Genomic DNA, 16438 nt, shown 5'->3' with positions numbered 1-16438 from the left:
CACGAACATTAAGGGCCTCCAGTCTCTGTGTTAACATACACTCTGGGAAATACTGACGTGCTAATGTTGGGTAGGCACTGATTTGGTTCTGTGACTTCTCTTTAAAAAGAATTTTTTTTAACGTTTATTTATTTTTGAGACAGAGAGAGACAGAGCATGAACGGGGGAGGGGCAGAGACAGGGAGACACAGAATCCGAAACAGGCTCCAGGCTCTGAGCTGTCAGCACAGAGCCCGACGCGGGGCTCGAACTCACGGACCGCGAGATCGTGACCTGAGCCGAAGTCGGCGGCTTAACCGACTGAACCACCCAGGCGCCCCGGTTCTGTGACTTCTCTTGAGAATGTCTTGCAGTTTCCCAGCCCGAGCCACCCAGGTGCCCCAAGTGTGTTTGTTTGTCTGTTTAAACATTTTTTTTTTACATTTATTTATTTTTGAGAAACAGAGTGAGACAAAGCGTGAGTGGGGGTGGGGCAGAGAGAGAGGAGACACAGAATCCGAAGCAGGCTCCAGGCTCTGAGCTGTCAGCACAGAGCCCGACATGGAGCTCGAACTCACAAACTGTGAGATCGTGACCTGAGCCGAAGTCGGACACTCAACCGACTGAGCCACCCAGGCACCCGAAGTGTGTTTGTTTTTAAGATAATGAGTGGGTTTTGGATTTTGTCAAATCTCTTTTTATGTATTATAGTCGTTCTCAGCAGGTGGAGAGGTTCCCCTTCACAGGGCATTTGGCAGTGCCTGGAAACACTTCTGGTTGTCACAGATGGGTGGGCACCGCTGGCATCTAGGGGGTGGAGGCCAGGAGCGGTGTTCCACATCCCACAGTGTACAGGACAACTCCCCACATAAAGGATGCTGTGGCCGAGGAGGCTGAGGAGAGACGATCATATCCCTTTTCTCCTTTATTCTGTCCAAGAGCTGAATTGCAATGATTGATTTTCAAATATTAAACCAACCTTGCATTCTTGGAACACGTCCAATCTGGTTGTGATGCTATCTTTTTTATACATCACTGAATTTGATTTGCTAATATTTTGTTTAGACTTTCTGCATCTCTGTTCACAAGACAGACTGGCCTGGAATTTTCCTCTTTTTGCCATCAGGTTTTGTATATATCTTTTTAAAATGTCAAGTTTTACAAGCACCTGGGTGGCTCAGTCGGTTGAACGTCTGACTTCGGTTCAGGTGATGGTCTTGCAGTGTGTGGGTCTGAGCCCCACCTTGGGCTCTGTGCTGACAGTTCAGAGCCTGGAGTCTGCTTCGGATTCTGTGTCTCCCTCTTTCTCTCTGCCCCTCCCCTGCTCTCATTCTCTTTTTCAAAAACTAAATAATAAACATTAAAAAAATTTTTTTAAATGTCAACTTTTGGAACAATGTGCCCTAGGATTTTAATGTTAGTTCTTAGCTTATCTTTTTGCTCCACCTTTCCTGAGATGTTTTGGGGGTGGGGTGGGGAGGAAAGACTGAGTTTAAGAATACTTTTTCTCTAGCTCAAATTAGAGCAGGTTCATATTAACTAGATCCGTGTAATTTTATCAGTCTGCATACCTAGCAGTGTACAGTCCCTGAAAACTTCAACACTCCCTGTAAAAACAGGATCAGTGTGAAAGGCATTAGAAGAGGGGCAAGGTACTGTGAGGGAAAATGGGCATAAAGCGTTCCTGACTATCTTCTATTGAGCACTGGGCCAAGGGAAAGAGAAATAGGTTTTAAAAAACCCAATATGGTCATCTACAGAACACGTGACTAAGGAATTTACACTTTATTCTGAGAATTCCAGGATCCAGCCCTACCTACTTTTCACATTTCATCTCTTTACTGCTCTCCCCTTTCTCCTCTACTGCAGGGGTGGTAACTTCCTCCGTAAGGGGACAGGGAGTAAATGTTTTAGGTTCTGCAGGCTTTACCATGGCAGCCACTCAACTCTGCCCATGTAGTGTGAATGTACAGTATGTTAACGAACGGGTCTAGCTTTGTTACAATAAATCTTTACAAAGACAGTGAGGGTCCAGGGGTGCCTGGGTGGCTCAGTCAGTTGAATGTCCAATTTCAGCTTGGGTCAATGATCTCACGGTTGTGGGTTCGAGCCCCATGTCAGGCTCTGTGCTGATGGCTCAGAGCCTGGAGCCTGCTTTGGTTTCTATGTCTCCCTCTATCTCTGGCCCTCCCTGCTCATGCTCTGTCTGCTCTCTCTCTCTCAAAAATATATAAACAACAACAACAACAAAAAACCACAGGTGGGGGCCTAGATTTGGTCCACAGGCTGTAGTTTGCCAACTCTTGCTCCGTACTCTAATCAGATCAAACCACCTGACATCTCCTGTGCCCGTGTTCACATCATCAGTGCCTGTCCCTGCATAGCCACCTCTTACCTATCCTTTATGGTCCGATTTAAATGTGACCACACTTCCAGCCTACTCCATAGCATCTACTGAATCATACATGCAAATATTTGAGTATCTATTGAACACGGGCAATGTAAATACAACAGCGTAAATAAAGTTCTTGCTGTCTAGTTGATCATCTAAAGAGGGCTTTAGATGGGAAAACAGGTATTTACTTCAGAGTCTAGAAATGGCTCTGACGAGGTGACTACAGGGTGTTAAGGAAATGGGTACCAATCCCCACTTTTGGGAAAGGGGTCTGATCTGGAAAACTTTGGTGAGGAAATGATATCTGCCAAAAGTCTGAAAGAAGTGGGTGAGAGTCAAACACAGGGGGGCAGTTATATCTGTGTCCAAAGAGGTCACGTTGGCTATCGTGTGAGGAATAGCGAATGTGGGAAGCAACCTGGATGAGACTTCAAGGGTCACCTAAACTAGAGCAGGGGTGATGGGAACAGAGGAGGAGACGAGATTTGACAGAGATTTAAAGTGTAGAATCAGGGGCACCTGGTTGGCTCGGCTGGTTAAGCGTCCGACTTTGGCTCAGGTCATGATCTCATGGTTCCTGAGTTGGAGGCCGCGTCAGGCTCTGTGCTGACAACATGAAGCCTGACTGGGATTCTCTCTCTCCCTCGCCTCTGCCCCTCCCCCACTCACGTGCTCTCTCTTCCCCTCCCTCATTGCCTCTCCACGCCCCCCCCCTCTCAAAATAAATAATAAATAAACTTAAAAAAGAGAGAAACAAATAAAACAGAGAACCAGCACCTCCTATTAGCTTCTCTCCCGTAGCTGTCCCTCTCCCAGGGCTGCAGCCCCACCAGGGTGTTCACCCTTAAAGAGGAACCTTGTGTGGGAGGCACCCCTGAACCACCCACAGAGCTTACAGGCTGTCTCGTCACTGTGACCAAAACGTCAGCTGCCTCCTCGCCATGTCTGTCTGCTTTGTCCCTCTGCCAACCAGAACAGGAAAGCTTCCTCCGAAATCCAGCGACACCGTTCATTTTGTGATTTTTCTAGAATTTCTTGAACACTGGTGGGATCATCTGGAGGGTCACAGTGTATGGTGTAGGGCATTCCTGCTTCATCTTTCCCCCACATACCTCCATCTTGCCAGACCACCCTGTCCCCTATGCATTCAGCACTCAGCCTCCTAACTCTCCTGCTTCCCCAGACTCGCCGTAAGACATGTCAAATGTGTCTCCTCTCCAGGCGGAGTGGTTTAGCACAGTGATGGAACAGAAAAACCCTGCAAGTCTAAAATCCCTAGTGCTCTTAGCATAACAGAGGCCCCTGTAATTAATAATTACAACCATCACGGGTGGTTAGGATGATGCGATAGTGGTAACAACCATCATCAAATAAAACGTCTGAGGAAATATATTAATGCTCTCTACCCTCTTCCTCCTACTCTGCCTTCCCCAATTCAGCGTTTCGATAGGGCTATGCACAAGTTTCTTAGAGAATCTACTTTGGTTAGGTGTACAGACAGTAAAATTAAACGGGCAACTGGCCTGTAACAGCCCTTCAGCTTAAGACACATGCCGACTTCTGACACCAAGTGAGGGGCGAAAATACGAACAGAGCATAAAACCCCGACAGATCTAATCCAACATCAAAGCAAGAAGTCCCAACGTAAGATTTCATTTGGAAAATAGGCTTAGGGAGTGCCTGGGTGGCTCAGTCAGTTAAGTGTCCGACTCTTGATTTCAGCTCAGGTCATGATCCCACGGCTCGTGGGATGGAGCCCTGTGTCAACAGTGAGTCTGCACTTGACAGTGCGGAGGCCTTTGGGGATTCTCTCTCTCTCTCTCTCTGCCCCTCCCCACCTGTGGGCACTCGTGCTCTCTCTCTCTGAAAATAAACAAACATTTAAAAACATATTATTAAAAAAAAAGAAAAGAAAATGGACTTAGAAAGGGCAGGCCCTACACAACCATTTTGTGTTCTGAGACAGATTCCAGGACCCACAGGACGAAAGACACAACACACCGATCAATCAGTCCAGCTCCTTCACTGGAAGATGTGACGCCGGGTTCAGAGGCAATGAAATGACTCCGAGGGTCATACAGCTGCTAACTACTCCATGGCGTGGCCGAGACTAGAATTAGTCTATTCTTGCTTTTTGCTTTGTTCACCTCATTTCTGTTTCTAATGACATACTTATCCAAGCTCAGAGGCCGGGGTCCTCAAAAACTCAGATTCTTGCATCCTCACCCCTCTGAGGTCTCTCCCTGGGGCTAGAGGCTGGTACAGGCCGTGAGCCTGGCGTGTGTGCCCACGCGCCTTCTGTGTGCTCAGCCTGGCCTTGAGCGCTGACCTGTGGGGCGCGGCCCCCCCAAAAAAGCTGCGGGTTCAGTCTGCTGCCTGATTCCCCAGACAAGAAGCTGCCCTCCACATGAACCGGGCCTCTGCCTGCACCTGGGAGGGGAGGAGAAGGCAGAAACAGAGAAGAGCCCAGTGCCGAGGGCAGGGGAACAGGGTCTTCAGGGCCAGGAAAGGGGCACATGCCCCGTCTGTTCCTCCTGTTCCCCCCCCCCCCACCGAGATGCTGGTGCCGCCCATCCCCCAGGCAGGGATGCGAGAGAGGGAGACGAGCCTTGAGGAAGAGGCAGTGCGTGGAGCGCACAGAGGTGGGAACAGGCAACTGTGTAGAGCCAGGAAGTAGGTGAGAGGGAACTGGAGGGAAACACGGAGTGACTGCTAAAGGGCACGGGGTATCTTTGGGGGTGATGGAAACGTTAAAATAATTTTTTTAATGTTTAATTATTTTTGAGAGAGAGAGAGAGAAAGAATGTGAGTGGGGGAGGGGCAGAGAGAGAGGGAGACAGAGAATCTGAAGCAGGCTCTGCGCTGTCAGCGCAAAGCCCGACGCGGGGCTCGAACCCGTGAACCTCGAGATCATGACCCGAGCTGAAGTCGGACGCTCAGCCGACTGAGCCACCCAGGATGCCCCGGTGATGAAAATGTTTTAAATGTGATGGTGATGGTGGTTGTACAACTCTGTGAATCTACTAAAAACCACTGACTAGCATACTTTGAATGGGTGAACCGTGTGGTATATGAATGACACCTCAGTACAGCTGTCACATACTGAAAAACAACAGCAGCAGCAAGCAAGGCCGGGGGCTGGTGGCTCATGTGGAGGAGGGAGGAAAGCCAGAGGCCCGGCAGTGGGGGTCCCTGGTGCTTTTGGGAAGCGGCATTTGCTAACTCAGCACCAAAGAACTAAGATAGGAAGCGAGGACAAACGAAAACGGCAGCTTTCTCTGGAAGAAACGAACTGAAGAAAACTCCAGTTTGTGCTAGTGTTTGGAAGGAAGTGGGCTCGCAGCAGAACATTTTTTTAAGTTTCTTTTCTATCAGTGGTGTTTGTAATGTACCAGTTTGGGCTACAAATCTCCAGACCTGTAAGAACTATGTAGAGAACCATACCTCGCCCATTTGACCCTGCCATGTTGGCATCAGGCAATGTCTGTCAGCCTCCCAGGGAAACACTGCTTTGCTTCAAGAACGTGACAGTATATACGTTTCTCCTCTAATATGTATATTATGATCGTGATGAAATAATCTCTACTATATTCAAACCAGAAAATTCAAAACGCTAAATCTACTTAAGTAATTGCCACGCGTGCTATACGTGTCTCCTGTGAGAAAGACAAAGTCCTGGTGTTGCTGACGTCTGTACGCTCCTACATGAAGATGACAGGAGAAAGGTCTGCCAGTCCCAGCGGAGCTCTGAGAGGGACATCCAGATAAGCTGGATGAGAGACTTTGAAGATCTTATTTAAGATCTTATTTTAATCTCTACACCCCACCTGGGGCTTGAACTTACAACCCCGAGCGAGATCAAGAGTCAAATGTTCTACCAACTGAGCCAGCCAGGTGCCACGGGTGACGGACTTTTATAACGAAAGTCACCAACAGTTCTAAAAGTCAACAATCCTCGATACACCTATGGGAGTGCCGATTTGGGACAGAAGTTTCATTCTGGGGGGAGTGTGGAGCGGAAAAAAGACCCCCTCTGTTTGGCTGAACAAGAAAGTTGAGGAGCCCTACTCCTACTAAAATAACGCCTGCCTAAAACACTACTGAATTAATTAAGTTCTGAGGCTTTTTTCTTTTCTTTTTTCTTTTAAACAAAGAAATGTGGCTTAACTACTGCGGACTGAGACAGTTGTGGTAACTCCTCATGAGGGAGAAAAAAGAAGTAGTAGAACTCATCTCTATTCTAGACAAAAAGAAAGTCATGAACAAGATTACGATGGCTAAAAATATTCTTGAAGTGAACCAAGATCTCTTCACGGCCAGTCTCTTAGGTGGGCAGCCTAGAGTAGTTGTTTTGGCTGAGTGTGAAGTGATGCTCACATTTTCTTTTTACACACACCAAAAATGACCTTCCAGATGCTTGAGTCAGGCTTTGCTGATTTAATAATCTAAGCTGATGAGAGACATCCCCTCCCCCCCCCCCCCCCCCAACCGTCCCACAGCTGAGGCAGAACAGGGGCAGAGAGCAGCACAGAGAAATCAGCCTCTGTGGCCTTCCTGACATGGCTTTAAATGCCGTGCTTACCTTGGCAATCTCCTAAGAAAGACCATAAGTGCCCTGGCGTTCCCCGCAGTCCAGTCTAAGGGCTTAATTATGGTTATCTCTACCCAGGCACCCTGGTGATTCTGCACCAGGGCTAACTCAAGCCTGTACTTCTGGCCGGAAAGAGACACAAACCAACCAGCGCGGGAGGAGATGTGTGCACAGTTTTGATTACAGATCTAAAGAACCATGGCTTCGAAGGATTACAGCTGGGCTCCCTGGCGGCCTTAAGCTTCCTTCAAGAGGCAGTATTATAAAGAAGTTCCAATAGGACGGACCCGCCTCGCGTGCCTGGTATCGTGTGCCCTCCCAGATCCCTTCTGAAACCCGTCACGCTGTCCCAGGACTTCACACTTGCTGCTGAATTGCGAGTTTCCGAAAAGATGAAAACCGTGTCGTACTCATCAACCGCGCTGTGCTCCTGTACGCAGCAGCCGTTTATGAAACGTTTACTGAATTTAACTTTTATAAAAGCTATGCAAGCTTTGTCGTAAAATGGCTGCTTCGACCAGCAAGTTGTGGGCTCAGCGAGGCTAAGGATCCAGAATGGCAAGGAAGTTGGGGTTACTGCTGACCAGTCTGCCTCTCCTTTCTATCCTCTGTTGTTTCCTCTCCTTGAAATCATCCAGCCCCTGCTGTGTCCAGTCGCTGTGCTTGACCCAGACTTCACCCGTCCCAGCCACGCAGACAGTGTTCACTGCTCTACCTTCTTATTCCACGAAGATCGGGTGAGGCCAAAAGGCATCAAAGGCTTTTGGAGAAGGAAGGGCGTAATCAGGAGCTGGCAAATGCTGTCTGATCACAGACTTGTTATGTGACTCTAGGGCCACAACACGTGTTAGCTCAGGGAGAAGGGAGGGTTTCAGGACAGTTCACTGAGTAGTAAATCTCCAAACAAACCCAGGAATGAATCGGGATCACTGTTTTTGCCCAAGGTGGAGATAAAAATGAACAAGGGGTATGCTTGGGAATTCGAGATGTTTCCAGCCCGCCCTCAAAGAAATATGTGCATTAAAAAGTCTCTTAAGAGCTGTGGGTATTAAGAGTTTCCCACTCTGTTCAACCAGCCAGTCACCTTCTGTCCTAGAGAAAGCTCCAGGAGGCCCACCAGCTGCAGGACCACATACAGAAGGGGCACCCAAGCACAGCAGCAGGAAGCAGCCTCTGTCGCTGGCACCCAGGGCAGTTTTGTGAGACATATGCTCCAGAAGCCAGCCCGACGGGGTTAAGACTACAGGGAACCCTACACCCAAAGCTTCCTCTGTCCCCTTAAACAGCCATCATTGCTGAACGTCTCCAAATTCTTCTTGAAATTTTTATTCTGGATCTGTATCACCTACCGAGGTAGCAAGTTCCAGAACCGCCTTACTTAACTTTGCAAAGACGCGCTGCCTTGTGTTGCACTGAGGTCATCCTGAAGTTTCAAAGGAAAAAACAAAACAGAAACACATTCGAAAGATTGCCTCTTACTCAAGTATTTCGGGATTTGGCCAATTTGTTCTTGTTCTAGCTATGCCTTCCATTAAATAAAGCATTCAGAGGAAGAATTCCTTACAAGAAAAACAAAACACACATACAAATACAACTAGCCCTTTGACGATAAAGACCACATCCTTTGCCTTCTTGGAATGGCCCTGCTCATGGCGGTGGCCGTGTGGGGAGCCACAACAATCCTATTTAAGCAGCTACTTTAATTTCTAGCTTGCACTGGCTCAGAAGGAAAGTTTCTAAAGAGTAGAGATCTGTTATACCCCAGGCAACCCCTCAGCTAGTGTGTGAAAACTTTAGGATACTCTAACATCAGGCATTAATGTTTTATCTTCTTTCAAAAATAATCCTTGCTTACAAAAGAAATGCTTCTATAAATCGGAACTAGGTTATCTCTTATTTAAAGAGCCCTCCAAGAGGCGCATTTAACACCATACAACTTAGAGGCTTAAAAGCACTGTCCTTACTAGTCTTTTTGAGGTCAGGGATTAAGCAAGCAGAGAAACTACCATGGTTGATTCTCATTCTAAAAAAGATGAGTATTTTAAGGTCTTTTTGACCTGATGACTTAGAATAAACACATACAGCTCCTTTCCACATTTAGACTCCCCAAAAGTTCACAAATTTTTTAATAGTGTAGCTGGTTCTGGTGAAAGGGGCTGGCTGCTAATATATTGCTTTTGTGTGAAAGTCAAGTACTGCACAGTTGTTTAGAAAACTTCAGTTCCATTTAAAGTGAAATGCCAGGGTGCCTGGGAGGCTCAGTTGGCTGAGCATCCAACTCTTGATTTCAGCTCAGGTCATGATCCCAGGGTCGTGGGAGTGAGTCCCATGTCAGGCTCTGTGCTGACAGTGTGGAGCCTGCTTGAGATTCTCTCCCTCTCCCTCTGCCCCTCTCCCCTGCTCATGCTCTCGCTTTAAAAAAAAAAAATGAGGGGCGCCTGGGTGGCTAAGTCGGTTAAGTGTCCGACTTCGGCTCAGGTCATGATCTCACAGTTCGTGGGTTCAAGCCCCACATCGGGCTCTGTGCTGCCAGCTCCGAGCCTGGAGCCTGCTTCGGATTCTGTGTCTCCCTCTTTCTCTGCCCCTCCACTGCTCACACTCTGTCTCTCTCAAATATAAACAAACATAAAAAAAAATGAAAAAAAAAAGAAATGCCTAAAAATTGAAAAAAAATTTTCAGGGTGCTGGTTCTAAGGCAAATGCACAAATGTGAGGTAACAACTGAGGACAACTACTGTTGGCTCGATGATCTCCCACAAGGGAAAGTGCTTGAAAACAGGCAGGGGTCCACACAGAGGGCACTGAAACAGGACTGGGACGTGTCCACCAACAGGCAGAAATGGGTAGTCAAGTGGGGTATGTGGCAGAACTACGTGGTCACGCCCATATCATGAGAATGTAATTTAATTTTTTTAATGTTTAGTTTTGAGAGAGAGAGACACACACACACACACAGCACAAGTGGGGGAGGGCAGAGAGACAGGGAGACACAGAATCCGAAGCAAGCTCCAGGCCCTGAGCTGTCAGCACAGAGCCCAGTGCGGGGCTCGAACTCACAAACCATGAGACCATGACCTGAGCTGAAACCAAGAGTCAGAGGCTTAACTGACTGAGCCACCCAGGTGCCCCAATTTAATTTTTTTAAGTTTATTTTGAGAGGGAGTGAGAGAGAGCAGGGGAGGGGCAGAGAGAGAGAGAGAGAGAGAGAGAAAGAGAGAGAGAGAAAGAGAGAGAATCCCAAGCAGGCTTCCTGCTGTCAGCACAGAGCCCGATGTAGGGCTTGAACTCACAAACCATGAGATCATGACCTGAGCCGAAACCAAGAGTCCAACGCTTAACTGACTGAGCCACCCAGGCACCCAAGAATATAATTTAATTGTGCACTTCCTGAAAGTAGACTCTATCACGCCGTGCCCACAATTATCCTCCATCAGGTATAGTGATGGGCACTGGGGGGAGCAGAGATGCGTCAGACACATCACCGTGCTGCTTCCGGACATTACCAGATTGAAAAGAACTGTGGAGGGCGGGCATTCTTTAAGTTCAGTTCAAAGCGATGCCCCAGAGGGAGACTGCCGGAATTAGGAACTTTGCGAGATGCTGGGGGAAGGGGTGTTTTCCCTTTAGTCTCATCCCAAAGAAAAAAATCTGAAGACTACTAATGAGACAGAGATACCAAATCCAACAAGAGGCAGCAGGATGAAGCGGAATCACATGCAGCCTGGAAGCTACAAGGGCGCCTGCCAAAGAGGCTGGTGTTAGTCAGCCCGATTGCGTGCTGGCCAGTTCATCCTTACGGTGTCCCTTGGAAAGAATTATTGTCCCATCACCCTCTTTTTAACTAATGAAGAAAGTAACTAATGGACAAATTCACTGAATAACTTATCCCAGGTTACAAAGGAGACAAAGTTGAATGTGAACTTGGGCTTGTCTCTAATGCCCTTGTGTTTATTACTATCCTGAGCTGATTTTTAAGATACAGACTGGTTAGTAAAAAAGAAAGTAACTTTAAACATGCATAAGGATTTTTTTTTTGAGAGAAATTATAAGTATACTGGAGAATGTCCTGCTGATGCCTATTCAACCTCACCATAAAACCTTGCAGGCCAATGCTGATGGCTCATAAATCTTTATTAGAGGTAGTTAATGTTGTCCTCACTTCCCCCACCTTGACCTCCTGATACTTATAAGTGTAAGAGATTTATAGTCTCTCTCACCTTTTGAATCTAATGATGTTTCTTTTTTTTTTTTTTTTTGATGTTTATTTTTGAGAGAGACAGAGACAAAATGCGAGTGGGCTAGCGGCAGAGCAAGAGGGAGACACAGAAGCAGAGGCAGGCTCCAGGCTCTGAGCTATAAGCACAGAGCCCGACGTGGGGCTTGAACCTACAAGCTGTGAGATCATGACCTGAGCCGAAGGCGGACGCTCAACCGACTGAGCCACCCAGGCGCGTGATATTTCTACTGTATTACTAACGATGGCCATGGCAGGGGCGCATGGGTGGCTCAGTCAGTTAAGCATCTGACTCTTGATCTTGGCTCAGGTCATGATCTCTCAGTTTGTGGGTTCGAGCCCCGCATCAGGCTCTGTGCTGATAGTGTGAAGCCTGCTTGGAATTCTGTCTCCTTCTCTCTTCCCCTCCCCAACTTGTGCGCTCACTCTCTATCTCTGTCTCAAAATAAATAAACATAAAATAAATACCCATGACAAAAGGCTTCAAAATAAGTCACTTCTCTTTGTGACTCTGGGACTGATACTTAATCGTATCCCTTAATAGGGACACTTAAGAGTACCTCCCTTCAAACAAGAGCTTTTATCCCTGAAGATGTATTCCTGTATATGATATCCTGACAAAGCGTCAACATGGCGCATAGTCTCCCAATTTGCCAGATGACAGACCTTAACGTCCCGTCTGCCTATACCTACATTCTATGGAAAGTTGTAGTTTCTATGGCCGTATCTTGTAAACTCCTGAGTTCACTTTACAGACTTGCTTCTTCCAATAAAGACACCATGCGGGTACTCTGGTAGCCGTGATCCCTCTAAGAGGCCCTTTTTCATCTTCTTCTAAGTCTTCTAAGCCTGGGTGATGATGCACCACCCAGATCACCTGCTGGGAATGAAGGACATGTTCCCCTATCTGTTGGCTGTGCACCTGGAAGGTGGCCCCCAGCTGCCAGTCAATCACACACACAAGAGAGACAGAAGGTAGTGGAGCAAAGTCATTTCCTGCCACTCCTCATGGGACATAGAGGTCATTCAAGTCCTGTATGTCTTCGGAGCATGTGAGTGTGAGCCACCCTTAAGACTTGATGAAAGAGGGCATTAACTGGTTAGCATGAAGAGTGACCCTATGTGACCAGGACAGAGGTTCAAACACAGCAGCTTTCCTTTCTGAAATTCAGAGCAGTTGACATGCGTGGGATTGTGGTCTCTCCCGGGAGGAGATGGAGGGGGGTTATTTATTATTTCATTCTCCTACAAAAGAGACCATGCTACGAAGCAAGCTAAGAGACCAAGTTCAACAAGAAAATAATTCAAATACCCTGACTGCTAACATGTTACACCCATTTCTTTAGCTACCATGGGGCGTCTGAGAAAACACTACACTGTTTCCCATCACCACTGGCACGGGTGGTCCCGTAGACTATAGGACCTAAGTCACCACCTCAAGTCCTAGAAATACCGTCTACAGGGGCACCTGGGTGGCTTAGTCGGTTGAGCGTCTGACTTTTGATTTTGGCTCAAGTCATGATCCCAGGGTCATGGTATTGAGCCCCGTGTTGGGCTCTGTGCTAAGCATGGAGACTGCTTAAGATTTTCTCTCTCCCTCTCCCTAGCTTGTGCACTCTGTCTCTTTAAAAAAAAAAATGGGGGTGCCTGAGTGGCTCAGTCAGTCGAGCATCTGGCTTCAGCTCAGGTCATGATCTCACTGTTTGCGAGTTCAAGCCCCATGTCTGGCTCTGTGCTGACAGCTCGGAGCCTGGAACCTGCTTCAGATTCTGTGTCTCCCTGTCTCTCTGCCCCTCCCCTGCATGCACTCTGTCTCTCTCCCTCTCAAAAATAAATAAACATAAAAAAAATTAAGAAAAAGAATTTTTTTAATATTAAAAAAAAAAGAAACACCATCTACCAAGCAGGCTGCTTCGTGATACTTTGGAGCATACACTCTGCTAATTACTGCCAAGTTCATCTGTCATTTCTACATACTTCTCCATTATTAAGGACTTCTAGTTTCCTGGATATTCAGAGAGTAATTTGTACTATATTTTTTCTTCTGGTGAATAAAATCAGATAACATTTCACGTTACTATGATGGTTTAAAAGAACATACAAGTAGGAGTCTATAAATTCTATCATTACTATTAACTGCTCTCTACACCATATGTATCTGTCTTATATTCAACACAACTGGGGTTAATTTTAGGGCTGAAGGCAGTTCTCCCACTAGAAGGGCCTGAGATAAACAACAGAGACCATTCGCAGTGCGGCCAACATTAACTCGCTCCTGTCCTTCCCTCTATGAAAACAAACGTCTCTCTCCTGCAACATGCGTATCTTGAGGGGCAGGGGGTGCAGACGGGTCACCTTTAAAGCTAAATGTCCTTTCTGTGAACGTCCCCAAAGCTTTCTCAGGCTGTGTAAGGGCCTGGATCCTGAGAGAGATGGATGCAAAAGCACTTGTATTTGCAAAGAGGTAAAAATCCGCTTCGAAGTGAATTTGCTTTGCCCCGTGAGGCGCTTCTCTCCTTTCAACCCTCCGCGAGCTGAACGGCAGCAGGCCCCCGCCGGTGTCCTACGGCCTTCGGGGCAGGGTCCTCTCGGCGGCCGGGTCACCGGCCACCACTGCGAGATCCGCCTGGCTGCCGAGCGCAAGGCTCGGCGTCTGTGCAGACCCTACGACGATGACGAATCAGATGCCACCTGACAGAGCACGGATGCGGAGACGCCGAGCTAGCGAACCCGAGAGGATGCCCCGAGACGTGCCTCCGGGAGGCGGGGGGCCGGCACAGAATCAGCCAGCCGCCGCGGCGGAGCCAACGGTCACTCACCAGCGTGACACTCCTGGCGCGGGAACCGCTGCTTCCGCTCTCCAAGCTGCCCCCTCGGCTCAGGTCGCCGAGCCTGCCGCCGGGTGACGCGTCCGGCTCCATCTCCGAAGACTCTGACTGCTGGCGGCTAACAGGCATCCCCGCGGACCCCCAGGCCCCCGGGCCGCTCACAGGGAGTGGGGAAGGGGCCCGCGTCCCATGCTGAAGCAGCAGCTACCTGTGGAGAAATGGAGCACAGGCGGACAGGGTTAGGGAGCCCGGGCCTCAGTCCCAAGACGAAAGGCTGGGCGTGGGTCACGGTCATCCGGGTTCACAGCCTCGACCATCAAGACAAAGGGAATCAGGGGCGCCTGGGTGGCTCAGTTGGTTAAGCATCGGGCTCTTGACTTGGGCTCAGGTCATGATCTCATGGGTGGTGAGTCTGAGCCCCGCATCGGCTCTTTGCTGACAGCGTGGAGCCTGCTTGGGATTCTCTCCCTCTCTCTCCACCCCTCCCCTGCTCTCTCTCTCTCTCTCTAAAAATAAATAAACTCTAAAAAGACAAAGGGAATTATGAGCCCCTAAGTTAATTTTTGTTTGCTCATTTTAATTTCTCCTTTACATCCCTTTCCATTAGGAAGATGTAAGAATCATTTTTAATAGACTTTATTTTTTATTAAAAGTTTTTAAATTATTATGTTGATTTAGAGAGAGAGAGAGAGAGAGAGAGACAGAGCATGAGTTGGGGAGGGACAGAGAGGGAGGGAGACACAGAATCCAAAGCAGGCTCCAGGCTCTGAGCTGTCAGCGCGGAGCCTGACATGGGGCTCAAAGCCACGAACCGTGAGGTCATGACCTGAGCTGAAGTCGGACACTCAACCGACTGAGCCACCCAGGCACCCCAATTTATTTACTTTTTTAATGTTTATTTTTGAGAGAGAGAGAGGGAGAGGGAGGGAGGGAGAGCACAAGCAGGGGAGGGGCAGAGAGCCAGGAAGAGAATCCTTTTTAAGGGAAAGATGGATGGATGCACTAACAATGACTTTGGTGCTGGAAATTTGATAGAGTAATGTTCTGACCCCCTCCTTTATACCTAAGGCCAGTACCTTCATGCACCTTCACACTCAGATTCAGGATTTCCCTGTGCTGATTATTGATTCTAGTCTTTTCTACCTCAGACACCACAAAATTATGGTTCCTTTCCAGCTTCACTGCAGTTCAGAGTTGAGCAAAGTGACAAGTTAGGAAATTGTGAAAGGAAGTCTGGTTGACATCTCTGAGATTCTAGACTCTCTGGAGGCTGTGATGCTCTTGCAATTTCTACATAAGATACTAAGGTACCTTAAGTTAACACAACAAGGAAGTTCATATTTTTACTTTCAGGAACAAAGACATTGAAATTCCCCCTATCAGCCCCTTAGTTTCATACTCTGACTCTTTTAGCAGGAAATTCAGCTCAGTCTCTGAACAATGGACAATTGAGTTCAACACAACCTTCTAGAAGACCAAACAAGATTAATAGGGAATAAGGGAGTAAGCCTCTTGTGGAGGCTTATGGCAAGTGGAGAGATACAAGCCCACGTTCTTCCTTCCTACACTGAAAATACTGCCAGGTGGCCTTACAAGCCCCTTTAAGAATACTGAGGGGTATGTGAGCTCAGAGATCCATCAGCACAACTGTGTGTGTGTGTGTTTCTATTTTTAATAGAAACATGAACATCTGCGGAGAAAGCTCAATCAGTACTGAACACCTTTAGGTGGACTTTGTCACTTAAGACTTCAAAAATTACGGGGCACCTAGGTGGCTCAGTCAGTTAAGCGTCCAACTTTGGCTCAGGTCATGATGTTGCAGTTCGTGGGTTTGAGCCCCGCATCAGGTTCTGTGCTGACAGCTTAGAGCCTGGAACCTGCTTCAGATTCTGTGTCCCCCTCTCTCTCTGCCCTTCCTCTGCTCACTCTCTCAAAAATAAATAAACATTTAAAAAACTAAAAACACTTCAAAAATTACTGTGAGATCTTTTAGGGAAATCCCAAAGGTGTTAGAACAGCTCAAAAATGGAACTAGTCCTCTTGGTTTCTCTTCATTCTTCGGGTGAATCAGCCCAACTCAACTGGCAATTTAAGAGCAAGGCTAGGGAACAGAAGATTCTGGGCATATATGCACTTTTTGAAAGTTGGCCATTATTCCAAATGTTAAAACCAAAAGACTTAAGAAAACATTAAAAGTTTAAAATTTTTTTAATAGTAAGCAAGCCTCAACAATACACAGACCTTATCTAAACTGTCCACACAGCCAGTAACATTCCCCATCACTGGGACCGTGAGTAGCCAGGGCCTGGGTGAGGTGGGCAGGAAATGCGAGAAGCACGCGGATGCTTCGATTCTTTCTGATCTGCACATTCCTACCCACTGACTCTGCTCTAGTTCCTTCCTGAACTACA

At 47.5% G+C, this 16438-nt stretch overlaps 1 protein-coding gene across 4 annotated transcripts in view; it reads right to left on the bottom strand.

Annotated features, from left to right (window-relative positions):
• Positions 1 to 16438, bottom strand: part of PROSER2 (proline and serine rich 2) — a 47262-nt gene that overhangs the window by 10370 nt on the left and 20454 nt on the right. For all 4 annotated transcript variants that reach the window (XM_030321369.2, XM_030321367.2, XM_030321368.2 and 1 more), the window contains exon 2: positions 14019 to 14235. In XM_030321369.2, the coding sequence (XP_030177229.1) occupies positions 14019 to 14156 (138 nt within the window). In that variant the 5' untranslated portion in view covers positions 14157 to 14235. The remainder of the gene's footprint in view (positions 1 to 14018; positions 14236 to 16438) is intronic.

Source organism: Lynx canadensis, chromosome B4 (genome assembly GCF_007474595.2).
Source record: "Lynx canadensis isolate LIC74 chromosome B4, mLynCan4.pri.v2, whole genome shotgun sequence".
Taxonomy (NCBI): domain Eukaryota; kingdom Metazoa; phylum Chordata; class Mammalia; order Carnivora; family Felidae; genus Lynx; species Lynx canadensis.
This window is presented reverse-complemented; position numbering and strand designations above follow the sequence as displayed.